Source organism: Oryzias latipes, chromosome 16, assembly GCF_002234675.1.
Source record: "Oryzias latipes chromosome 16, ASM223467v1".
In the NCBI taxonomy this organism is placed as follows: Eukaryota; Metazoa; Chordata; class Actinopteri; order Beloniformes; family Adrianichthyidae; genus Oryzias; species Oryzias latipes.
Window position 1 is genome coordinate 16,667,846 of NC_019874.2, and position 19,861 is coordinate 16,687,706.

Genomic DNA, 19,861 nt, shown 5'->3' on the forward strand with positions numbered 1-19,861 from the left:
TTGCATGACCACTACAAATGCTCTCCTTTCACCAGTTTTTCTGTTTAGCTCCAACCATTTCATTTACAATAACATTAGCTCACCAAATAAAGTAATAAAAATACATTTAAACATTTTAACATGATTCTAAAAGCACGGTGGCGCAGTGGTTAGCGCTCTTGCCTCACAGCAAGAAGGCCCCTGGTTCAAATCCCGGCTGGGGGACATGAAAAACACAACATCAATGGGGGACCTTTCTGTGTGGAGTTTGCATGTTCTACCCGTGTCATGCGTGGGTTTTCTCCGGGATCTCCGGCTTCCTCCCACTCTCCAAAAACATGCTTCATAGGTTGATTGGCAACTCTAAATTGTCCATAGGTGTGAGAGTGAATGGATGTGTGGTTGAAGATATTCTACCCTGTGACAGACTGGCGACCAGTACAGGGTATCCCTTGCCTACGCCCAAGTGGCCGGGATAGGCTCCGGCAGCCCCGTGACCCCAAAAGGGAATTAACGGTCAAGAAGATGAATCTAAAAGCAAACCAAAAATACATGTATATTATCTGCACACACTGCAGGAACTGAAACAGGAAACTGTCTAAAGTTTACTCTGCTCTTTAGAAATGTTGAATAAAACTGCGACTTCTACCCTTAAAAGAAGAGTAATGGATATGAATCTGGTTTGAATCCCAGCTGGGACCTTTCCATGTGGAGTTTGCGTGTTCTGCCCTTGCATGTGTGGGTTTTCCTCGGGCACACCAGCTTTCTCCCATAGGTTGAGTGGTTACTAACGTGTCCCTGGATGTGTGAGTGTGCGTGGGACTTCAAAAAAATAAAGGCACCAGCACAAGGCGTAAAACTTGGTCCAATTTTAATGGAAAAATTAGAAACCACCTATTTTCTTAAGGGGACAACCTAGGGCCCAACTGAAAATGGCTGCGTGCACCCGTTTAGGAGCTTGGTTTAACAGTACAAAGTGATGGCAATTTATTTGTAAGGAGAAGGATCAGATTGAACTACCATACAATGCAATAATCTACTAGCCACAGTGTGGCGCCGTAGGAACATTTTAAGCTGCATCATTATGTCATCAACTAATTTCAGTTTTTTAAAGGCTTTTTTATATCATCATCTTCGGCCACTGTGTACAATGTTTCCTCCATTTCTCCACATCTTTGAACTCCATATCTGAAAGATGAAGATCCTTCCATCAATGCAGTCATCATCAGTATGAGCAGGAGTTACATAATGACCATCTTAGTTCAGCGAAGCTCTGTGATTGTGTAACACAGCAGTGTTGGAGAGCAGAGGGGGAAGTTTCAGAGGCTGGGGTGCTTTTATTCGGAAAGAATGGGATTCGTTTCTTTTGTCTAACTTGGGACATTTTGCCAACAATCTTTGGACAGCCTGTGTTTGGAAGGGTTCGAAATTCTGCTTGGACTCAATTACACAAACAGTCCGTTTTTTCTGCTTCTCGTGGAATTATTGGTTAATTGTCCTGGAGGTTCTTGAGGTTAATTGTTAAAGAAGCTGTTTTTGATTTTTTGGGTGTTTAGTACGCCCGTTTCCCGCGCCACATACGCGCTCCATCCCAGCCTACATCAATAACAACAACATCGAGCTGAGAGGAGAGGAGCTTGTCGCGCGCGCGGCGGCGGCAGCCAATCAGCGGCCTGGTTTCTGTTCAGCATCTCTGACGGCTTCAACCATCGGGTGGACTCGAGCGCAGGCGGTAGGGAGGAAAGACACCTGAAGGCTTCTCGACGCGCTAAAATGGATTTGTAGAATCGAAAGCGCGCTGGAGGATTGCGTCACCAGGTAATCAAAACATGGCTTGATTTCTTTACAAAAATCTAAGTCTTGGTTGTTGTTGTTGTTGCTGTTTTATGCTCGTGCAGACCTTCACGCAAAACAACAACCCTGTTCTGAAAGGATGCTGTTTGTGCAGGTCGGTGCATGCCTTTTCCTAGGAATATTAGGAGCATTTGGTTTGATCTGCGCGGGCACGCATGTCTCGTGTTTCCCTGTAATCTGGCAGATTGCTGCAGGGGGTTAACAGCAACAAACGCGTCACGTGGACTTCTTGTAAATTTGGCACTTTCAGGTTTATGTAACACGTTTTGCCTCGGAAACGCGCGCAGACACTAAGCTGCAGTCAGGAACATAAACCTTTTTTTTTAAATTCTCTGGTTGTCATTTATGCGCAGGCTCACTGACACTAAAAGATCCTGCAATAAAATAACTATTTATTATGTGAAAAGATAATGGGCAGGCATGCAACCATCATACTGTTGAGTCTATGAGGAGGTAGTTGTATAATTATAAGTAAAAAAGTATTCAGATTCATTAAATTTCTTCTGAATTGAGATGTTGTGGGGGGAGGGAGTGAAGGAGGTACAACTTGTTCTCCCACACAAATGCACAGAATGATGACATCACTGCTATATGACAACACAATAAATATGCTTCAATGGGTTTAGCTGCTGTTTCTAATCTATAACAGGGAATTATTAAGGGTTTCCCTGTAAATACAGTAAACCACAGCAAAGGTCATGTAATTACACATGTCTGATCTAAAGAATTATCTCTGCGTGGTTTCCATGTTAGCTATTGCCTTTCTTTAGAGTCAGTAATGCTCCTGGCATCAAGCGTGTACTTCAAATAAGGAAGCATGGGCCCGCCAATGGATTCAAATTTAGGACCTGTATCATCCAGCTTAGGGTCAACAGGGGGTTAGAACCAGCACCATCAGTCATTAAGCAAAAGGTGGAGCACATCCTTCACAAGCTGGGTTTTCTTAACATCCGTTTTGGTGTGGTGCTGCCAACAATAACTGCTGGAGTTTGTTTAAAAGATCCATGCAGCATGCTGCCTGCCAAGACCATTGAGTCACCAAACAGTGATGGGCTTAAGGAGACAAAGATGGCATGACCTCAGACAAGGGGCAGGGTGCATACTGATGTCACGCTTTCTTTCACTTGAAGTGCTGACTGAAGAGTGGGAGTAGGGCTGAATTAGGGACGTTAGGTAGAGCATTTGTAGGTATGACATTGGCGTATCTGGATGCTGAAACAGCAGGATGGATATTTTTAGTTGAAGTGATTCCTCGCGAAGTCAATATAGCCGAACCCGTAATCTTACGATTGGAGGTTGACCGCCCTACCACTGTACCACGGCCGCCCCAAAATGGGAGTTTTGTACAGCGTTGATTAAACGTTTGAACTTATGTTGCTCAGTATTGCACACCAGATGACCTGGAGGATGGAGAGTCTCAATTAGTGATGACAGTCGTGGTTATACATTTTAATTAACAAACGTGGTCACTTTCTAAAACAGAGATGAAAAGTCTGGATGGGAAGCAGATAGGATCTCTGCACGCTCACTCAATGAGATTGTCTGACAGAGGAATGAACTGTATTCAGACACATCACTCTTGCGTATCTGAGGGGACTTAGTTTCATGAGCAAAACACCATCTGTTACACAAGAAATCACTGATATTTAAGTCACGGTGCATTTCGGCATGCATATTGCCTGCACTTCTTTATAATGAAGAGAATCTTCCATTTGCAGCGGTTCATGGTTGCCATGAATAGATGCAGCTTAAAATGGGTCAGTTTATAGTTAAAGCACTCATCTGTGCAGAGGGTTTGCCAGAAGGCAAGTGTATGTAAGCATGCTGTCATCCAGTCACAGATTTGTCTCTGGAGATCTGCCCTTACTTTGTGTGTGACAAAGTAGAGCAGAAAAACTGGAGCAAGGCACGAAAGTACTACAATGATGGAGATGCTTGCTTAATTAAAAATATGCTTTTGCATATTTTGACCTCTGCCTCACTTACCTCTTTTGTGTGCTAAACAGCATGTTAGAGAGCGCTTTTTGTACTAAGGACTCAACCACTTGAACTTACTGTCAATATATTGTTGGGGGAGACTGAAAAGGTCCCTTTGTTTCTTGTACATTTGCTGTTGCTGGTGAAGTACAAAGCAAAGCACACAGTTGGTCACTACTCTGCTAAAAACATGGAATTCCTTCATGAGAAATACTCAAAATGTATTCAGACTTTTAATGTGATCAGAGCTGTCTGAATACAAAAATAGCAATGTCCATGTTCCATGAATTCTTCTGCCTCTTTAGGATTGTTGGGATCTCTGCTGCCATGATGGACATACTGTTGGTCCAATACATCACCACAAAGGAGTAAACGGCTCAAACAACCACAACAATTTACTCCTGCCAACAAAAGAAACCTCTTATGATTATATCAAATTAATGGACAGTTGGATACAAGAAAAACAGAATAAACTGCCACCAATAGAAGACCTCATTCGGATCCACTGGGGTTCTACCTGAGATTTGAACCTTCCTCCTATTTAGTTAAAAGTGCATCCATAGCATAACAAATAAAGAAACAAAAATACATGAAGCCTCCCAATCCTTTGTTGCCTGGGTGATGTGTTTGGGGTCATTGTCATGTTTAAGATCCAGATGCACTTCATCCTCAATGATGGAAGAAGGATTTTGCTCAAAATCTCACCATACATAAACCCATTCATCCTTCCCTTCATATGGATCAGTTGTGCTGTTCCCCTATGCAGAAAAACAGCTCCAAACCATGACATATCCACCCCCATGCTTCACTTTGGGTTCAAATTTCTTTGGATGCAACTTATCATTCTCCCTCCTCCAAACACGGCAAGTGGTGTTTATATCAAAGAATTTCAATTTGGTCTCATCTGACTACATGACCTTCTCCCAATCCTCCTTTGGATCATCCAGATGGGTTCTGGCAAACTTTGGATGGGCCTGGATATGTGCTGGTTTAAGCAAACAGACATCTGAGGAGCTGCAGGATTTGATTTGAGTGTTACAAATAATAACCTTTGTTACCTGTGATCCCAGGTCTCACCAGGTCATTGACCCTGTAGTTCTGAGTTGGTTCCTCTCTGTTCTTGAGATCACTTGTAATCTACCAGGTGAGATTTTGCATGGAACCTCAGGTGGAGGGAGATTGCCAGTGATCTTTTATTTCTTCCATTTTCTAATAATTGTTCCAAGAGTTGGTTTCTTCTCTTCAAGCTGCTTGTGTATTATAGATTGGTTCATTCCAGTCTTGTTCAGATGAACAATCTAGTCACTGGTGTACTTCGACAGCTCCTTGGTCTTAGTGGAAAAGGTTGCAGTCTTACTGTTTAAGCGTGTGGACAAGTGTCTTTTATACAGATAACCAGTTCAAACATGAGTCATTAAGTCAGGTAGTGCGTGGAGGATATAAGAGCTTCTTTAGGAAGAAGCAGGCCTGTGAGGACAGAATGTTTGCTTGTTTTCAGGAGCTAAATATTTTCTGCCCTGTTATACAATGAATTGTTCAAAAATCATACAATGTGATTCCCTTGATACCTTTTTAGATTCTGTCTTTCACAGTTGAAGCGTCCATGTGATACCTAAATATTATAGACTTTTTAAAAAACCTTTTTAACTTGCCATACCAGTGACTGAAAAAACCCCCCACTTTTTTTGCTGCTGTATGTTTTTCTTAGATTGAACTCTACCATTCTCCTCCCCAGTTGCTTAACTAATGTGCGGTCTAGTGAAAATGTGTCCCCCTGTTCAGATATGAAATTGTTTAAATTGATAAATTCTAAGCACCAGTTTTAATTGTTCTTCCTTTTTTTAACTTTACTTCCCAGTTTGATGCAATTGATTTGTCTACTGAGTTATATCTGTTTTTAATGTCTGCACTCCACTTTATTGCTGGTACACGAGGGATTTAGGAGGCTCAATAACTCTGTCTCAATGGCTTGGCACGAGTCCTTGATGACATATGACAGAAACCCCCACCACCAACAGTGGTACTCTGCGATGTCACTCTGTGTGTATGTGTGAAGAAACGGGCATGGGTCAGACAGAGGAGCCACTTGAATTGAACAATAGGTTCCCAGTCTCCATGGTTCTGAAAGCCATTATTCATACACATTAATAATCTCTTCTTTTTTGCTCTCTATGAGTCGACTTTCTTATTATAATAGCTTTATGCACTGCACTCTTTTGTACAAGCAGACCTAAGCTTGTGTGTGTTGAAGTGTGGACTGTAGTTAGTGAGGTCACATTTGTGATAGTTGGCCACAGGACTGCAGAAACCAACCCTTTGGTATTGCCACTGTCACTGGGGGGTGAGTACTCGCACTTCACTGTCGACTCCAGGGAGCAGTTCAGACTTTCTTAACAAGAGCAGAACGTTTTATTCATTGGTTGTGCTGCTAAGCCTGGTTTCCATCTTGATTAATGTGTTTGCTAAAGTGACTTGAGCTGTTATTTAGTCATTTTAGACCTAAAGCTGCTGTTTTTAAGGATGCTTCCCTGAGCATGGGAACAGCTGAAAGGTGAGGAGAGACGTATGGAAATATTTTAGATGCTTGTGGTTACAGCTAAAATGAAGATGTGGGTCAAATCCTTTTCAGATAATCGCTGTCATTTATTTTACAGGTTGCTTTTCGATGTTATTTAAGGCTGTTTCAAGGTGTAGTAAAGCTGTTGCTGTTTACGCACTGGAAACTGGAATGATGTGTTTAGGGAGAAATTCTGAAGCTTAGACTGAATGAAGTCATGCAAAGCAAGATAGAAAAGACAAAATAAGTGTGGTAAAAAGGGAGTCAATGATTTCTGACAGAGATGTGACAGTAATTTTTGTGCTGCTGGCTATAAAAGCTCGATTCCAACTTCCATTTTGAAATCCATTACAGCAGTGTAGACTTAGCAGGAACAAACCAACAGAAAGGTTCTGCCTTTAATCTGTATAGCTCCTTTAATAATATTCTGATGAGAAGTTATTAATAGAAGAACATTAAGATGGCAGTAAAAGCTTTTGAATTGATCAATAGTGAAATAAAATCATCGATTATTTTTTTCGGTTTAATTAAAAACATTAAGAAATTAATGGGTAAATGGCAGAGATAAGAATACGGTAACTTAAAAATTATTACCAAACTATAACTTTTGAAATAGTGTTTTTATGGCATATGCAGTAACTGATAAACACTAAAAAAAAGAAACACAACATAATTGAATTTTATTTTTGTCAAGTTTATATTCCTAATTGTGGATTTAGTGATTTGTCATTAAAGCCCATTTTTAACCTTGTTATTCCAAAATATTACCGTACATGAAATTAGACCAGCTTTCGTGACTTTCTGCCACACAGTTGATCAATTCTGCAACTGAGTTTTTGTGTAGAGTGTGAGATTCTGAGGTTGATCTTGTGCTGTACCTTTTCTCGTCCAAGATATGATGGAAAACTTCACAAATCTAGCATATAGTATGTGAAACACTGCATTTCTGGCTAAGATCATTCCTGGTCTAAATGACTGGTTACTTCCAGGTTTCACCTGTTATGAAGAACTTGGAGGAGCATTACCACTATAGGTGAAAACTGAAAAGGAGGCAGAGATGAAGATGTGAAGAATAAATCCTTCAGAGTTAGATGTTTTGAAGATAAATGTATGAAATCAGATCATGATTGTTTGGACACATTCAGAGGGGATTATATTGGTAAAGGATACTGAGGTTGAAACTGTCAGGAAAAAGGTCTAGAAACCAAAGAGAAAGTTCATGGATGTAGTCAAGGAAGACAATATTGTGGTTGTCACAAACCCATATCTTTAATGTCCATTTTTAATACTTGTCCTGAAATCCATTTTACCAACAATCATTTGTTGCAGCAAGGACTTTCTTTATTTTCCCAATGCCTTTATCTAAGTAGTAAGTAATAAAGCTGGACTTTATCCTTTATCATAGAAGATGGTTTTACCTATTCTCAGAAGTGAGAGTCTTTACACTGTAAATGTTAGACTTTTCATGTGCAGCTCTTCTTCAGTTGCAGGTATATTTATAGTTTCTTACAAACAACGCTGAAATTAGTTGAGTCAAGAAAATACAGAGGAAAGACTTAACCCTTTAAATGTCTGCTCAAAACATTGATTGTGTGTATTACTCTCCCATTGGAATAAGCAGCAGGTTTTTTTTGTAATTAAGTCTTGGTTGGGTAGTTAAATGGTTAAATGGAGATTTGCTTTGGTGATCATTGTAGGCAGCAGCTGAAAAAAAAATCTGCATTGACTTAGCCAAAAGTTTGAAACCAGAGTCTGTCAAAAGGAAAATCCTCAGTAAGCCATAGGAAGTTTTAGAGCTACTACTGTAGAATCGCATAGCTTCAAATGTCCCACACTTGCATAGACTAGAAGTTTAAAATGATCAAATAACATTTTAAAATGATTTTTTTCATCTTTTTGCATTACCTGATTATTGACACTCAAAATAAATCTGAGAGACTGAACAGCCTTTTGTTCACCTACGTTTCTTTATACAAGTGAGAAGTTTGACAAGTTAATTAACAGAAAATGTAGAGAAAGAAAATTGGTCTGAAATGGAAATAGATGTACTTATTTAAAAAAAGTTATTTAAAGTATCAAAATATGAGTAAAAGTGTATTTAGCCTCAATCATTTTTGTTCTTACTCAATAAAATACTAAAAATACACTCTGCCATTAAATAATTTTAACCCAGTTATCAACATATTTAGAGTTTTTGAGTATCGATTGGCTTTTTTTAATGGCATTTTTGAGACACTTCCATAAATGTGTGTATTTAGTTCCACCTTTTGAGTGGCAGATGTTTAAAAACCAAATGAAAACCCAACAATGTGAAGCCAGTTTGTGTGCTTGCAACCATGAAAAGCATAAATATTACTAGACTACAAGGAAGACTGTCCATAAACCAAAAATAAATAAGGTTATCTGATTTTTACAAGTTGTATGGAGTTCTGATTATGAGTAAGAGCTATTGAATGCTGTAAATTTGAAGTGCCACAGTGTAAATTCAGTGCATCTGATCTTATTTTTTTTACTTTTTTTTTCCATTTTGGGGATTTTCCAAGGTTATGCATTTAAGAAAATTACCTCATAGTTTTCCTCAATATCTGCTTCATCTTTATGATAATCTGTTTTGTTCATCCCTTTTTAAACAATCGTTAATTTATAAGAATAAATGAGTGCAGGAGTTTTTTTTTACCGTTGATGAATCGCCAGCTTTGGCAATAAAGCATCACTTTATGACACCAAATGAATCTGTATCATAAACCTTCTGCTGAACAACAATAAAAACCAGTGAGACAAAACACTTTTATTGGTAATTTATCTTTGCCGTTATTAATGCAGACCTACATCCACCTTTGTTGGGTTCCCATTACAGCACAGTGGTCTACTTACAAATTTAGATTGATTTATTTGAACCCTATCAGGGTTCCTATAGAAAAACACTTCAAAAAAATAAACAGCAGCTCATATGTTTTGGGTGTGCCCTTACTCTTACTCACTCAGCTTCACTTTCCTCTTTCCCACAGCACAAAGAGAAAACAAAAGTCAGCAAACTTTACCACTTCACAGAAGGAACCAAATACCCGCTCAACGATGGCAGATCAGAAGTAAGTTTTTATTCGAAACCTTCACAAACACACATCTGGATGGTCGGTGTCTGTTTTAGAAATCTATTTTAAGTTTTTACCTCTGTACCGCAACATATAACATTCTATTCAACAACTCTAGGTTCGCCTTGAAGCCAAGTTACATAAAAATAAAAATAGAAACACTAGCAAGTTGCATCTTGATCTGAAGGGGTTTTACTCACAGCAGGTAAGTTTGTTAATGAAAGTCATGCAGAAAGAAATCAGACCTGACATGTGCCTGGTGAAGTCACCTCTATTTCTGCATCTGCTGATTGTTGTTTTTTTTTGCCGATTTTAGTTGTTGGGTTCACAGAAAACCTTTTTTTTTATTTACTCCACAAGAATTATGATATATTTCAAGGGTTCGACACCTTTAGTGTCTGAATGTTATCAGGTCAGTGAGTTCAGGACATTTGTGTTGCTGCATGTCAGAGCTGTCAAATGTACAGTACATTGCTCCTTACATGTATTCCATGAATTTTTATCTTTGCTTATAGAGACAATATAGAAGACTTTAAGGTCCAGACGGCCAAGCACCCGAACGCCGGATCAGTTGCTTTACGGCCGCACAGTGAACACTCGAAAGACCGGATGTCTAAAAGGCTTTCGACTGAGTCCAATGGAACCAGTGACGGAGGCGCCGGCTCCTCCACGCCAGTCGAGTTGACCGCTTTAGAGGAGTCGTTTCGACGGTTTGCCATCCATGGAGACACTCGCGCCACTGGCAAGGACATGCACGGCAAGAACTGGTCCAAACTCTGCAAAGACTGTGGCGTGATTGACGGCAAGAACATCACTCTTACTGATGTGGACATTGTCTTCAGCAAAGTAAAGTAAGAAAAAGTGCCAACAATATGGTGCACTTAAGCCAGTGTGTTTAATTCTTATTAATTCTGCATGAGCTTTTAAATTTAATTGACTAGTCTGTTAATTTCTGGGTCAAACCTTGTGGCGTTTGCAGGAATCTGCACATGGGGCTGCAAAGGTATTGCTTTAATAATTGTATTTGCAGGAATTCAGATTGCAGGTTAAAATATATAAATATTCTTTTATCTCATAGTTGTAGCACATATTCAAGATGCTGTCACAAAACCTCACATAAAGCCGTAATTATAACACAAATAGGGACATTTTAATATTATGTGCACATTTTAAACAACTTTTTCCTAGTTTGATAAATTGACAAAATTTCCTCTTTCCTTTATCTGTCTTTTAGCTAAATGCAAGAATGTTTCATTGTACATGTCCTTCAGCTGCATGAGTGCATGAGTCATTCTTTAAGGCTTCATTTCACTCTTTAACAAGCGGGACCTTAATGTTTTTTGACTGTCGGAGAAAATATTCTTCTCCTCGGCTCCCTGTTTTTGAGCCAGATGTTGTTTTACAAACTGCTGATTTTACTGGGATGTGAAAACAAATCGTAGAACTGAAGTATGTGCGGTTCATAAAATGCTTATTTGTCAGGATTTCATTCATGCGCAAAGATTTTTCTTTTTTTTAATCCTTGCTGAATCATATGAATAGGGATCATTCTGCATGGCAGCATCAGAATTGTGGAGCGTGGCTTAGTGCCATTCATCATACTGTCCTGCTGTAGGAATGGAGAAGCTGTGAAGAAAATTCTCTTCTAAATTGTGAATTAAATTAGTGTATTTTTCATCATTTTCTCATACATAACTGATATTTAATATATATATATTTTTACTATTTTCACCCTCTCTATCAATATTTTCATATAACTTATGAATCCTTGCCTTTGACTCCAGGTGAAGTGTTCCGTACTGTTTAGATAAGGAAACAGTGGCTTTCCACACAAATATTCACAAAATCTATTTTCTGGCAAAGAAACTTCAAATATACAAAATGTTATCTTGTGAAGGTTCTGTCTGATAAGCAACTCCTAATTTTTTTTTTAAATGTTACAAACTAAAACAAAAAAAAAAAACGGATCAAGACAATGCACTGCTCCAGGAGGAGATCTGATATGTTTTCTCCTCTTCTTCCTTTTGTGAAGATGGCTTGACTCGTAAAAACAACCAAGAAAAGGATAGTCACAGTTCAGATACATCAAACAAGTTTGATAAGGGCATACATAACAGTCTTTTTATTTTCAATTTATTAAATTAACTGGTAAAATATCTTCAACAACAACAAATAGCTGTTTTTTTGTCTTGTCTAAGCTCTTAATAGTCAGTAAAATTTATATGAATAAATCAACTTAAATATATATAATTTTCCAACATATTTATATATTATATATTTCAAACTTCTTTTCCTAAATCCTTTGACATTTGTTGAGCCAAGTAAGTGTCTTTGCTCCCCTGAGTCACTGGCATGAACACATTCACTGTTGGCATGGTAATCATTGTTTGTATCTCATAACATTTTTCTTGGAAAGCCTACAAAGAGCCCTTCCATCTGACTGCAGGACTTGTTTAAATCCTGCTGTACTGGTGGACAGTACTGACAGATGGGCCCAAAAATGTGGTCATGTATGTGGAAATTGAAGGGGGTTCCTTACCTTCCAAGTGATATGTGTACATTAGGGGGAGTTGTGTGTAGATTTGCAGCTCCTGTAGGCTGGAGCAGGGCTCACAGCCCAGCGTGCAGTTTAAACCGGGCAAATGGAGCACATTGAGGAGGTGGTACAGTAGAATCTGTGTAGAGCATGGGTTGTGTGAACACTTCAGAGCCACCTGCAGGTCAAATAGAGTTACTCTGGAAGAGGGGAAGCTATGTTTCATAGAGTCAGTAACTGCAGGCATGGCTGACCAGGGGAGGACTGCATTCACCACACATAATTTTCCTTTTACGTTCGGTGCTCACACACGAAAAATTAAACCACTTAATGAGCCCCAGCTCATTAAAGCACGGCTCAGTGAGTCAGGATGAATGCTGGGAATGGCTGTCTGTCAGAGCCAGAATGCCACCGCACAAACTGTGGAGGAGATAGAGAGTGTAGATTAGTTATTTTCAGCAGCGACTTCACTTTGCGGGCTTTCGGTTAGCATTTCAGCTGGAGCTTTTTGCAAAGACTCCTTTCACGGCTTTACCCTCAACATGCTTTAACGGAGTACGTCCGTGCAGGAAGATCTGCAGAGGACAGTTATTTTAGTTGGACACCACTCCTGACAATAGACAGCATGGAACAGGCGCAGAGGAATGGAGCTCTCAAATGTTCACGACTGAAGGATTGTCCAAACAAAACCGGTCACCGAACGAGTCCAATTGATAATACACCCGAACATTTGTTTGCTGCAGCTGGTTACTATGACAGCAGGTTGCCTGGGGAGACGGCAGACTTTACAGGCTGTTGTTTAGGGGATTTATCTCCACAGCATTGACTGTTTGTGTTTGTGTAACTAAGGACTTTTAACATGGAAGTGAAACGGGCAAAAGGCCAGTTAAACAACTGGAGCAGTCTACATTGGTAGAATGATTAATGATACTGATCTGTGCTGCAACTTAAAAAAAAAAATCGGAATATTAGAAGACAGATTCCCAGGTATTTGGGTTTTCCAGGTTTAATCAGCCTCCATAATCATAAACAGCAGCATAGAGAGGCAAGTTTTGCTATGGCGACAGCTACAAAGTGAAGTAGAGAGAAAAATGTTGTCAACATACCGCATGTGATGCAATTTTATTCTTTCAGTCAGACATTGTGTTCTACATTTAGAGATCTTATTAAGCTTGTTATCCTAATCAAACCTCCTTTTTCAGGAAGAAAACTTGCCGCACCATCACATATGACGAATTCAAGGTTGCACTCGGTGAGCTGGCCAGGAAGAAATACAAAGACAAGACGGGGGAGGAGGCTGAGGCGGAGGTCTTTAAGCTGATCGAAGGGAAGGCGCCGGTCATCGCCGGAGTCACAGTAAGATCTGATTCACACCGCGCACATGATTTGTGCCTGTGTTAATAGCAAAGCGCAGTTACAGCCCGTCCGCTTCTTGACAGAGAGCCGTGGCGTCCCCGACCGTCAGCCGTCTGACAGACCCCACCAAGTTTACCGGCTCGCACAAGGAGCGCTTCGACGAAACCGGCCGCGGTAAAGGGAAGGCCGGGCGGGTAGACATAGTTGACACTTCAGGATACGTCTCTGGATACAAGCATCGAGGGACATATGAGAAGAAAGTGAACAAACCCACAGAGGGTAGACCCATGTGAGGGCGAAGAGAAACATTTCATCCACTACCAGGATGATTTTATATTTAAAAAAAAAACATACTTAGAAAGCACAAAAAAAAAAGGTTTCATCTATTTTCCCGCTCATCTGTTGTGTTTTTTTCTTTTTGAGGAGTTCTTCTCTTTGTGTAAGAACTGGAAAAATGTTTACAGCTATTTTTACAAAGTCGTCACCAGCTGGTACATTCCTGTCTGATAGCAAGTGACTGCCAAAACACGAGAAGAACAAATGCAACTGCAATGCCATGAGTATTCAAAGTCTGTTATGATAGGACCTTATGTTTATCGAGCACAACGAACAACATGCCAAGAAAAGCAGCATTGCAACCGTCTGATGAATTAGCAACATTGCACTTTTTAATAGAAACATTTTTACTACCATATTTAGCTACATTACATTATTCAGCACCTAAGGCGTTTTTAATCCGCTTTAGCTTCAGCTGTGATCGGCACACAGGTAACTGATGTTTGCTGTAAAAGCCTATTTCCTATTAAGCAGTGTTGCACTATGGCTTAAAAAAACCCTGTTCAGTCTTTTAATTAAGTTCAAAAGGTCACTGGAGCAGAAAGTCCTAAGATTACTCGTATTTATTTGAGTCACACCTCTAAAGAAAACTTTGAAAGGGATTGCTTTTACATGAAACTAAAGGGATCATTTTTCTCACTACTTCCTTTTACACACAAAGAAAATTAGGGCACCTAAATGTGTTAGCACTATTCCCAACTTTAAAGAATTTGTCTTTTTGCTCAACCGAGACATATTTGCGTTGTCAGCTTGTGTTTAAATGTGTCATATATTTTACTCTTCATTTAGACAAAAAAAAACTCCATCCCTTCATGCTGCGTGTGGCTCTTCATGAAATCTTTACTCTCACTGTGTTGACGTCTCAGAGTCTGCACAAAAGTGTAAAAAGCCTTTTCATTCTGATAAAAGTACTAACTCTTCAACAAAAGAAATGTTATTAGACTGTATTTTTAACATTTTCTCTTTAGATTAAAACTAATCAACCCTGTGGCAAGACTGTGTAAATATTCAGACATATTTAGCCGCGCACCCTAATTTAAATCACTGGTTGTGTGTTTTAAATTTTCCTGTGATGTGTACTTTTTTTTGCATGTTCTGAATATATTGTTCCAGGGCCTTTATGGATGAAAACTCTGAAACTGCTGTGCCAAACTAACAACTGTTGTGCTTAAAATGTCATTGAAGCCGTGGGATACTGATAAAATCTTGTGTTGCTTGAAATGTTTGCAAAGTAAATTATCCTCGAATGCAACTCTTTTTGTCTGTACTGTTAATGTTTGGTTATCGAACTGACGAAGCAGGGTTTTTTTAATGTTTATTTACTAAGTATTCCACATGAAAGGAGAAACAAACAAGCCACTTTTGTAAAATATTTTTCCAAGATAACAGTTTCTTGTGTAACGCACTACCTGTAGCCTCAGCCGATGAAGAGTCATGCATCAAAACTAGCAGCTCGGTGTGTTTTTGTGTCTGCTGCGAACGCTGGAGTATCGTTTCTGTGCTTCTGATGCCAAATAATGTGCACTTTTATTGTGGAGAAACAATAGTTTTCCAAGTCCTTTTTAACATGCTCATTGTGACCCAGTGCATGCCGTGTTTCAGCGTCTGTCCTTGATCTCGAGATTTCTCCAGGTGTGTTCATGATTTATAGTGCTTTATTCAAAAAATAAAGAAATCCCAACATGTGCCGAGTAGGAGTCAAAAATCAAACTGCAGCAACAGCACCAAACCAGTGACCGGTAACATTTAGAGGAGAGCCAAAGCTGTGTGGACTTTGTGTTGCATAGAAATGCTAAGCTGGTCAGTCTTGTATTAAGGTTTGTGAGAGGAAAGTGCATGTGCGTGCGCAGCCCTCTAGCCCTTCAGGCAGACGTATAAATAAAGTCAGAGTGCAGCTGCAGCCTTGATGCATCCACTCCATTGCAGACAGACACAACTGACCTAAAAAAAAACAGAGAAAAAAAAAGAAAAAGATCTTACAACAAGATCCAGAAAACCTACGACACCGACCTACCTTCTCACATTTTCTCCCTGATAATAATTTGTTAGCATAACAGACCTGACGTGCAGATATACACAATTTCATGAATGAATGGCTCTCCCTGGTTACTGTTTATATCAAGAAGAAAGTCTGTGCTAATTCTTTTAAAAGAAAAAACTACCGTGATTAAAATAATATGTTCAAATGCACCTTTCCATCATATCTGCCTCAAATGCTCTCCGCTTCCCTTCAGCTCGGCAAGCAAAGACTGGTTGGTAGCCACCAGAGACCTGCAAAAAAGAAAGAAAAATGATCTTGCTGTGCAAAAACAGCGCTCTGCACGTCAGCCTGCAGGATCTCCGTACTTGTGGCTCTCTTGCAGCATATTTGAAAGGTCCTGGATCTTTTCAGCTTCATGCACTTTCCTCCTCAGTCCCTCGATGTCCTTCTTTAGCTCCTCCACTTCTGTCTGAGCCTCTAAAGATGAGCAAACACAAGCTAGTAGTTTCTAAAAAAGATCTCCACACAACGATTGCGTTTCCACCCACCTCTGATCTGAGTCATCGGTGAACTTCTTATCATTGATTTGAGGTACTGACGCTCTAACTTGATGAGCTGCTTCTGCAGTGTGACATTTTCCTCCAAGACGATCCTCAGCTGCTCGTTTAGTTTCCCCTGCGTCAAAAAGCGGCAGTATAGTATGCTGATCAGTGTCAACGCGCTCCAATGCAAAGTTTTTATCTATGATTAATGAACTTACCTCGGTTCTACGAGTTTCCTCCAGCTGAGCAGAGAGCTTCCTGACTTCAGTTTTGTGTTCTTCCTCCCGGGCAACAGCTTGAATTCTGAGTGTATCAACATCCTGCCTTAAGGTCCTGACCTCAGCCTCTCGACTGGAAATGTCGCTCTCCATCATAGAGAGGATTTGGACAGCTTGAGCTGGAGTTTAAAATAGAGAAAGTGAGAAGACATGCATCTTGACAGGATCTTGTAATTAGAAACCACATTTCCCAAAGCAAGCTCACACAGGAAGTTGTTGTTATGGTGCAGTGACCTCTCGCCCCTCCAGTGTTTGTCAACGAGGTTCAGAAGCATCTCCAGGGGCTTCCGGTAAGTACCCTGAGAATGGAATTCGCAGAGGCTGTAAGTTTTCTATAAAAAGATCCTTGCATAAATAAAGAAAGGTTTATGATTTAGAGTATAAATCAGTCGGAGAGCTGAACTGAATGTTAACCCTTTTTTTCCTTCCAGCTTGTTGTTTCAGGCTGCTGCTCCCGTCTGCCGTGTTGATGCTAGAGTAGGTGAGTCTTGCAGGGTGTAAGATGGGGTTAGAGGACTCAGACAGAGTCAAACCGGGTTGCAGTGGACTGGCAGGACGGATGTTGATCAATGAGGTGCTACGACACTGGCTTTGATCTGAAAAAGTCATGTACATTCAGAGTTCCAAGGAAGTGAGGAATGTGAACTTTGGCAAAATTCCACAATAAATAGCAGTTGTTAAATACACAATATAAATAAATATATATATATATATATATATATATATATATATATATATATATATATATATATATATATATATATATATATATATATATATATATATATATATATATATATATATATATATATATATATATATATATATATATATATATATATATATATAACCAGGGTTTGGAGTAAAATGGCCCTTAGCTTCGTGTCTGATTTGTTTAAAGGACAGCTTCTGGTTTGGAAGTCCTCTGTCTGCACTGTGTTTCTCTACAAAAGGACCGAAGGACACTTTAGGCCTTTCAGCTACTTTAGATGAGGTAGAGTTTTTCATTGGAGGTGTCTCCTTCATCTGTAGCCCTCTGGATACAACAACATCTGTAAATTCACAGAAAGGCACAAATATGTTTTCATCTTTTAGTGTCAGACATTTTTATGGAGTTGACATCTAGCTCTCCCTGGTGGACATTTATGTTTCTGCTTAAACAATTGAAAATATTATAGTTAGTCAACAATGAGGCAAACACCACCAAAAATCTCTTTTTATTGCCATGAACTGTTTCCTTAAATGTTAGGGAAAAATATGATGCATTATGAATTGGTTTACAAAATCTCTTATTCAGACCAACTTAAATACATTTTAGCTGCTTTAGCAACTGCTGCAATCCATCTGCTTACTAGTGCTCTGATATACACACAGATAATTAAATCATTAAATAAATACCCAAAAACACACTTACCATTGATATTGGGTGAATATCTGAGGATGGATTTAGTAGATTCCTACAAGCAAAGGGTGCCGTCATTCATGCAAGCATAGGGTGACTATTTTTTTTTAATCAGACATGGAGAAAAAGAAAGTCACCTGTTTTGGAGTTGAACTCTTCTTCTCTGTGAAATTTTGTAATATTTCCTCCTTGGGTTCTAGAATAAGGTTTCAACGTGAAGAAAGAACGTCAGCAGGTTTGGTGTGATTAAAAATTACCTTTAAGGGTCCTTACCTTCTCCTTTCCTGTAAACGGAGTCGCTGACTCTTTTAGATTGGTCTCCAAGGTCAGCCTCGACTCTGTTTAACACAATATCCTGACTTTCTGCTGAGAGTGACAGCCTCTTGGTCAAACGGTCGACCAAAGCCAGACGAAACCTGCTGCTTCTGACAGCAACAGGCACAGAACAGAGAAATAACTAATTAAAAGGTTGAAATATACATTAAAAACCACATATTTGATGCTTCCAGGCTTCAATAACAAGCTAGTTTAAGAAAGCAGGTTTGATGGAAATTAACGAATAGATTTATTACAAAAGGATGAAACAAGATGAAAAAAACCTTGAGATAAAAGTGTGTGTATTGCAGCTTTATAATATACCGCTGGATTTCCATCATCTGAGCTCCATACAGTTTCTGAATTTAGACCAGATTGGTGTTTAAAGCCTGCATTAAGAAGGTTTTGTGCATTAAACTGATTTTGTGCTCGGCGTACCTTTGATCTTCAGCCAGATTCAGAGAGCATCTCTTCTGCTGAGGAGGAAGATCAGAGGAGAACTGCATGATGGCAACTTTGCGTTCCGTCTCTCTGACCGAGCAGCTGTCTGCAAACCCAAAAGCTCATTACGATGTCGGGAACTTGACAGAAAACAGTCACAAAAACAGGCCCAGATGACTCCAGCTTACCAAGCTTTCGCAAGCTGGGCAAGGCGTGCACGATATAAGCCCAGTAGTGTGGGCAGTTTTTGGTGAGAGGGTTGAGCCTGAGGTCCAGCTCTCTTAAAACAGGAAGCTGGAACAGAGTTTTCACCTCTTCAAGAGATGGTATGCAGTTATGATAAAGAATCAACCTCTCCAGTTTTTTTAAATGCTGCAGCCCCTAAAGAAAGAACAGGAACCAGATTTGTAAGCATTCATCCAACAATGGAAATAATAGTCACATGAAATAAAATAAAAAAAATGACTGTGATTTGAAATCAGTTTAATATAAATTCTGAAGAGACTTTTTTTTATAGTATAAAGTATTTTCTTAATATAAGAAAAATTAAAAATATCAAACCTCCACAGAAACCAGGGCGTTGTAGGAAAGATCCAGAGACTTCAGGCGAATGAAGTTATTCAGAGCGTTCCCTAGATGTCCAATCTTCTCCTCTAACGTTCCTGGGAGGCTCAGTGACCGGACATCACCTGCGCATCAAACACACAACAATGAATGACCAAAAGATGACGGTTCATCATAAAATAGCTTTGAATAGCTAATCTGCTTTCAGTCAGACAGAAAAAATGTTTTACGCGGGGTTTTTGTTTTTCCAATGCACAGGTGAATGAAACTCTTACCGAGACACGGATGTTTTAGTTGTAATCTGTCGCGTATCCATTGCTCTGAGATTGTTGTTAGACACTCCGTCGCCATACTTTTCAAACTTTGCTGCCTTCAAGTGCTGTCGTGAAAAAACGACTTCAATGAAAGAAACAAAAATAACACAGTCAGTGTGCAACGGAGTAAAGTTTTAAATTTATGAGGAAAAAATTCAGTTAAATACTCTGTCGCATGAGTATGTCACACACTAACACAAAACCCTCTTTAAAATGGTAACTTTTTAGTAGTTAACAGCGACCTAAAAATAACGATTTACTCGTTTACTCGACAGAACCTAAAATGTTTTTTTTAAACAAAGAATTATATTTCCAATAAAACAAGAATAAATAACGT

General features: G+C 39.3%; 2 protein-coding genes across 6 annotated transcripts; one reads left to right on the forward strand and one right to left on the reverse strand.

Moving 5' to 3' along the window:
- The first annotated feature begins 1,252 nt into the window (after positions 1 to 1,252).
- Positions 1,253 to 15,372, forward strand: tppp (tubulin polymerization promoting protein). 3 transcript variants are annotated; one of them, XM_004078094.3, is made up of 5 exons: positions 1,253 to 1,797; positions 9,376 to 9,456; positions 9,975 to 10,310; positions 13,198 to 13,351; positions 13,435 to 15,372. In XM_004078094.3, the coding sequence occupies exons 2-5, from the start codon at positions 9,443 to 9,445 to the stop codon at positions 13,642 to 13,644; spliced, it is 714 nt and encodes a 237-aa protein (XP_004078142.1). In that variant the 5' UTR covers positions 1,253 to 1,797; positions 9,376 to 9,442; the 3' UTR covers positions 13,645 to 15,372. The 3 variants fall into 3 exon arrangements, with proteins under 3 accessions (XP_004078142.1, XP_020565807.1, XP_020565806.1); XM_020710148.2 differs by lacking the exon at positions 1,253 to 1,797 and adding an exon at positions 5,996 to 6,151; XM_020710147.2 differs by lacking the exon at positions 1,253 to 1,797 and adding an exon at positions 6,186 to 6,361.
- cep72 (centrosomal protein 72) lies at positions 14,990 to 19,653 on the reverse strand. Of its 3 annotated transcripts, none has more exons than XM_023964701.1 (15): positions 19,486 to 19,653; positions 19,208 to 19,335; positions 18,835 to 19,027; positions 18,644 to 18,752; positions 18,164 to 18,315; positions 18,028 to 18,086; positions 17,903 to 17,945; positions 17,340 to 17,540; positions 16,903 to 17,084; positions 16,694 to 16,787; positions 16,429 to 16,607; positions 16,217 to 16,343; positions 16,034 to 16,145; positions 15,879 to 15,958; positions 14,990 to 15,628 (listed from the first exon to the last, which is right to left on the reverse strand). In XM_023964701.1, the coding sequence occupies exons 1-14, from the start codon at positions 19,559 to 19,561 to the stop codon at positions 15,886 to 15,888; spliced, it is 1,728 nt and encodes a 575-aa protein (XP_023820469.1). In that variant the 5' UTR covers positions 19,562 to 19,653; the 3' UTR covers positions 14,990 to 15,628; positions 15,879 to 15,885. The 3 variants fall into 3 exon arrangements, with proteins under 3 accessions (XP_023820469.1, XP_023820470.1, XP_023820471.1); XM_023964702.1 differs by having other exon boundaries at positions 15,325 to 15,628; positions 18,164 to 18,312; positions 19,486 to 19,616; XM_023964703.1 differs by lacking the exon at positions 17,340 to 17,540 and having other exon boundaries at positions 15,325 to 15,628.
- Positions 19,654 to 19,861: the final 208 nt, after the last annotated feature.

Excerpts from the sequence above, each read along its gene's own strand:
- tppp (XM_020710147.2), top strand. Across the intron at positions 9,457-9,974 it reads TCAACGATGGCAGATCAGAA|AGACAATATAGAAGACTTTA; the intron begins GTAAGTTTTTAT and ends CTTTGCTTATAG. Across the intron at positions 10,311-13,197 it reads ATTGTCTTCAGCAAAGTAAA|GAAGAAAACTTGCCGCACCA; the intron begins GTAAGAAAAAGT and ends CTCCTTTTTCAG.
- cep72 (XM_023964701.1), bottom strand. The coding sequence starts at position 19,561 with ATGGCGACGGAGTGTCTAACAACAATCTCAGAGCAATGGATACGCGAC. Across the intron at positions 16,788-16,902 it reads AAGCTGGAAGGAAAAAAAGG|GGTACTTACCGGAAGCCCCT; the intron begins GTTAACATTCAG and ends TTCCATTCTCAG. Across the intron at positions 16,608-16,693 it reads CCATAACAACAACTTCCTGT|CTCAAGCTGTCCAAATCCTC; the intron begins GTGAGCTTGCTT and ends TTTAAACTCCAG.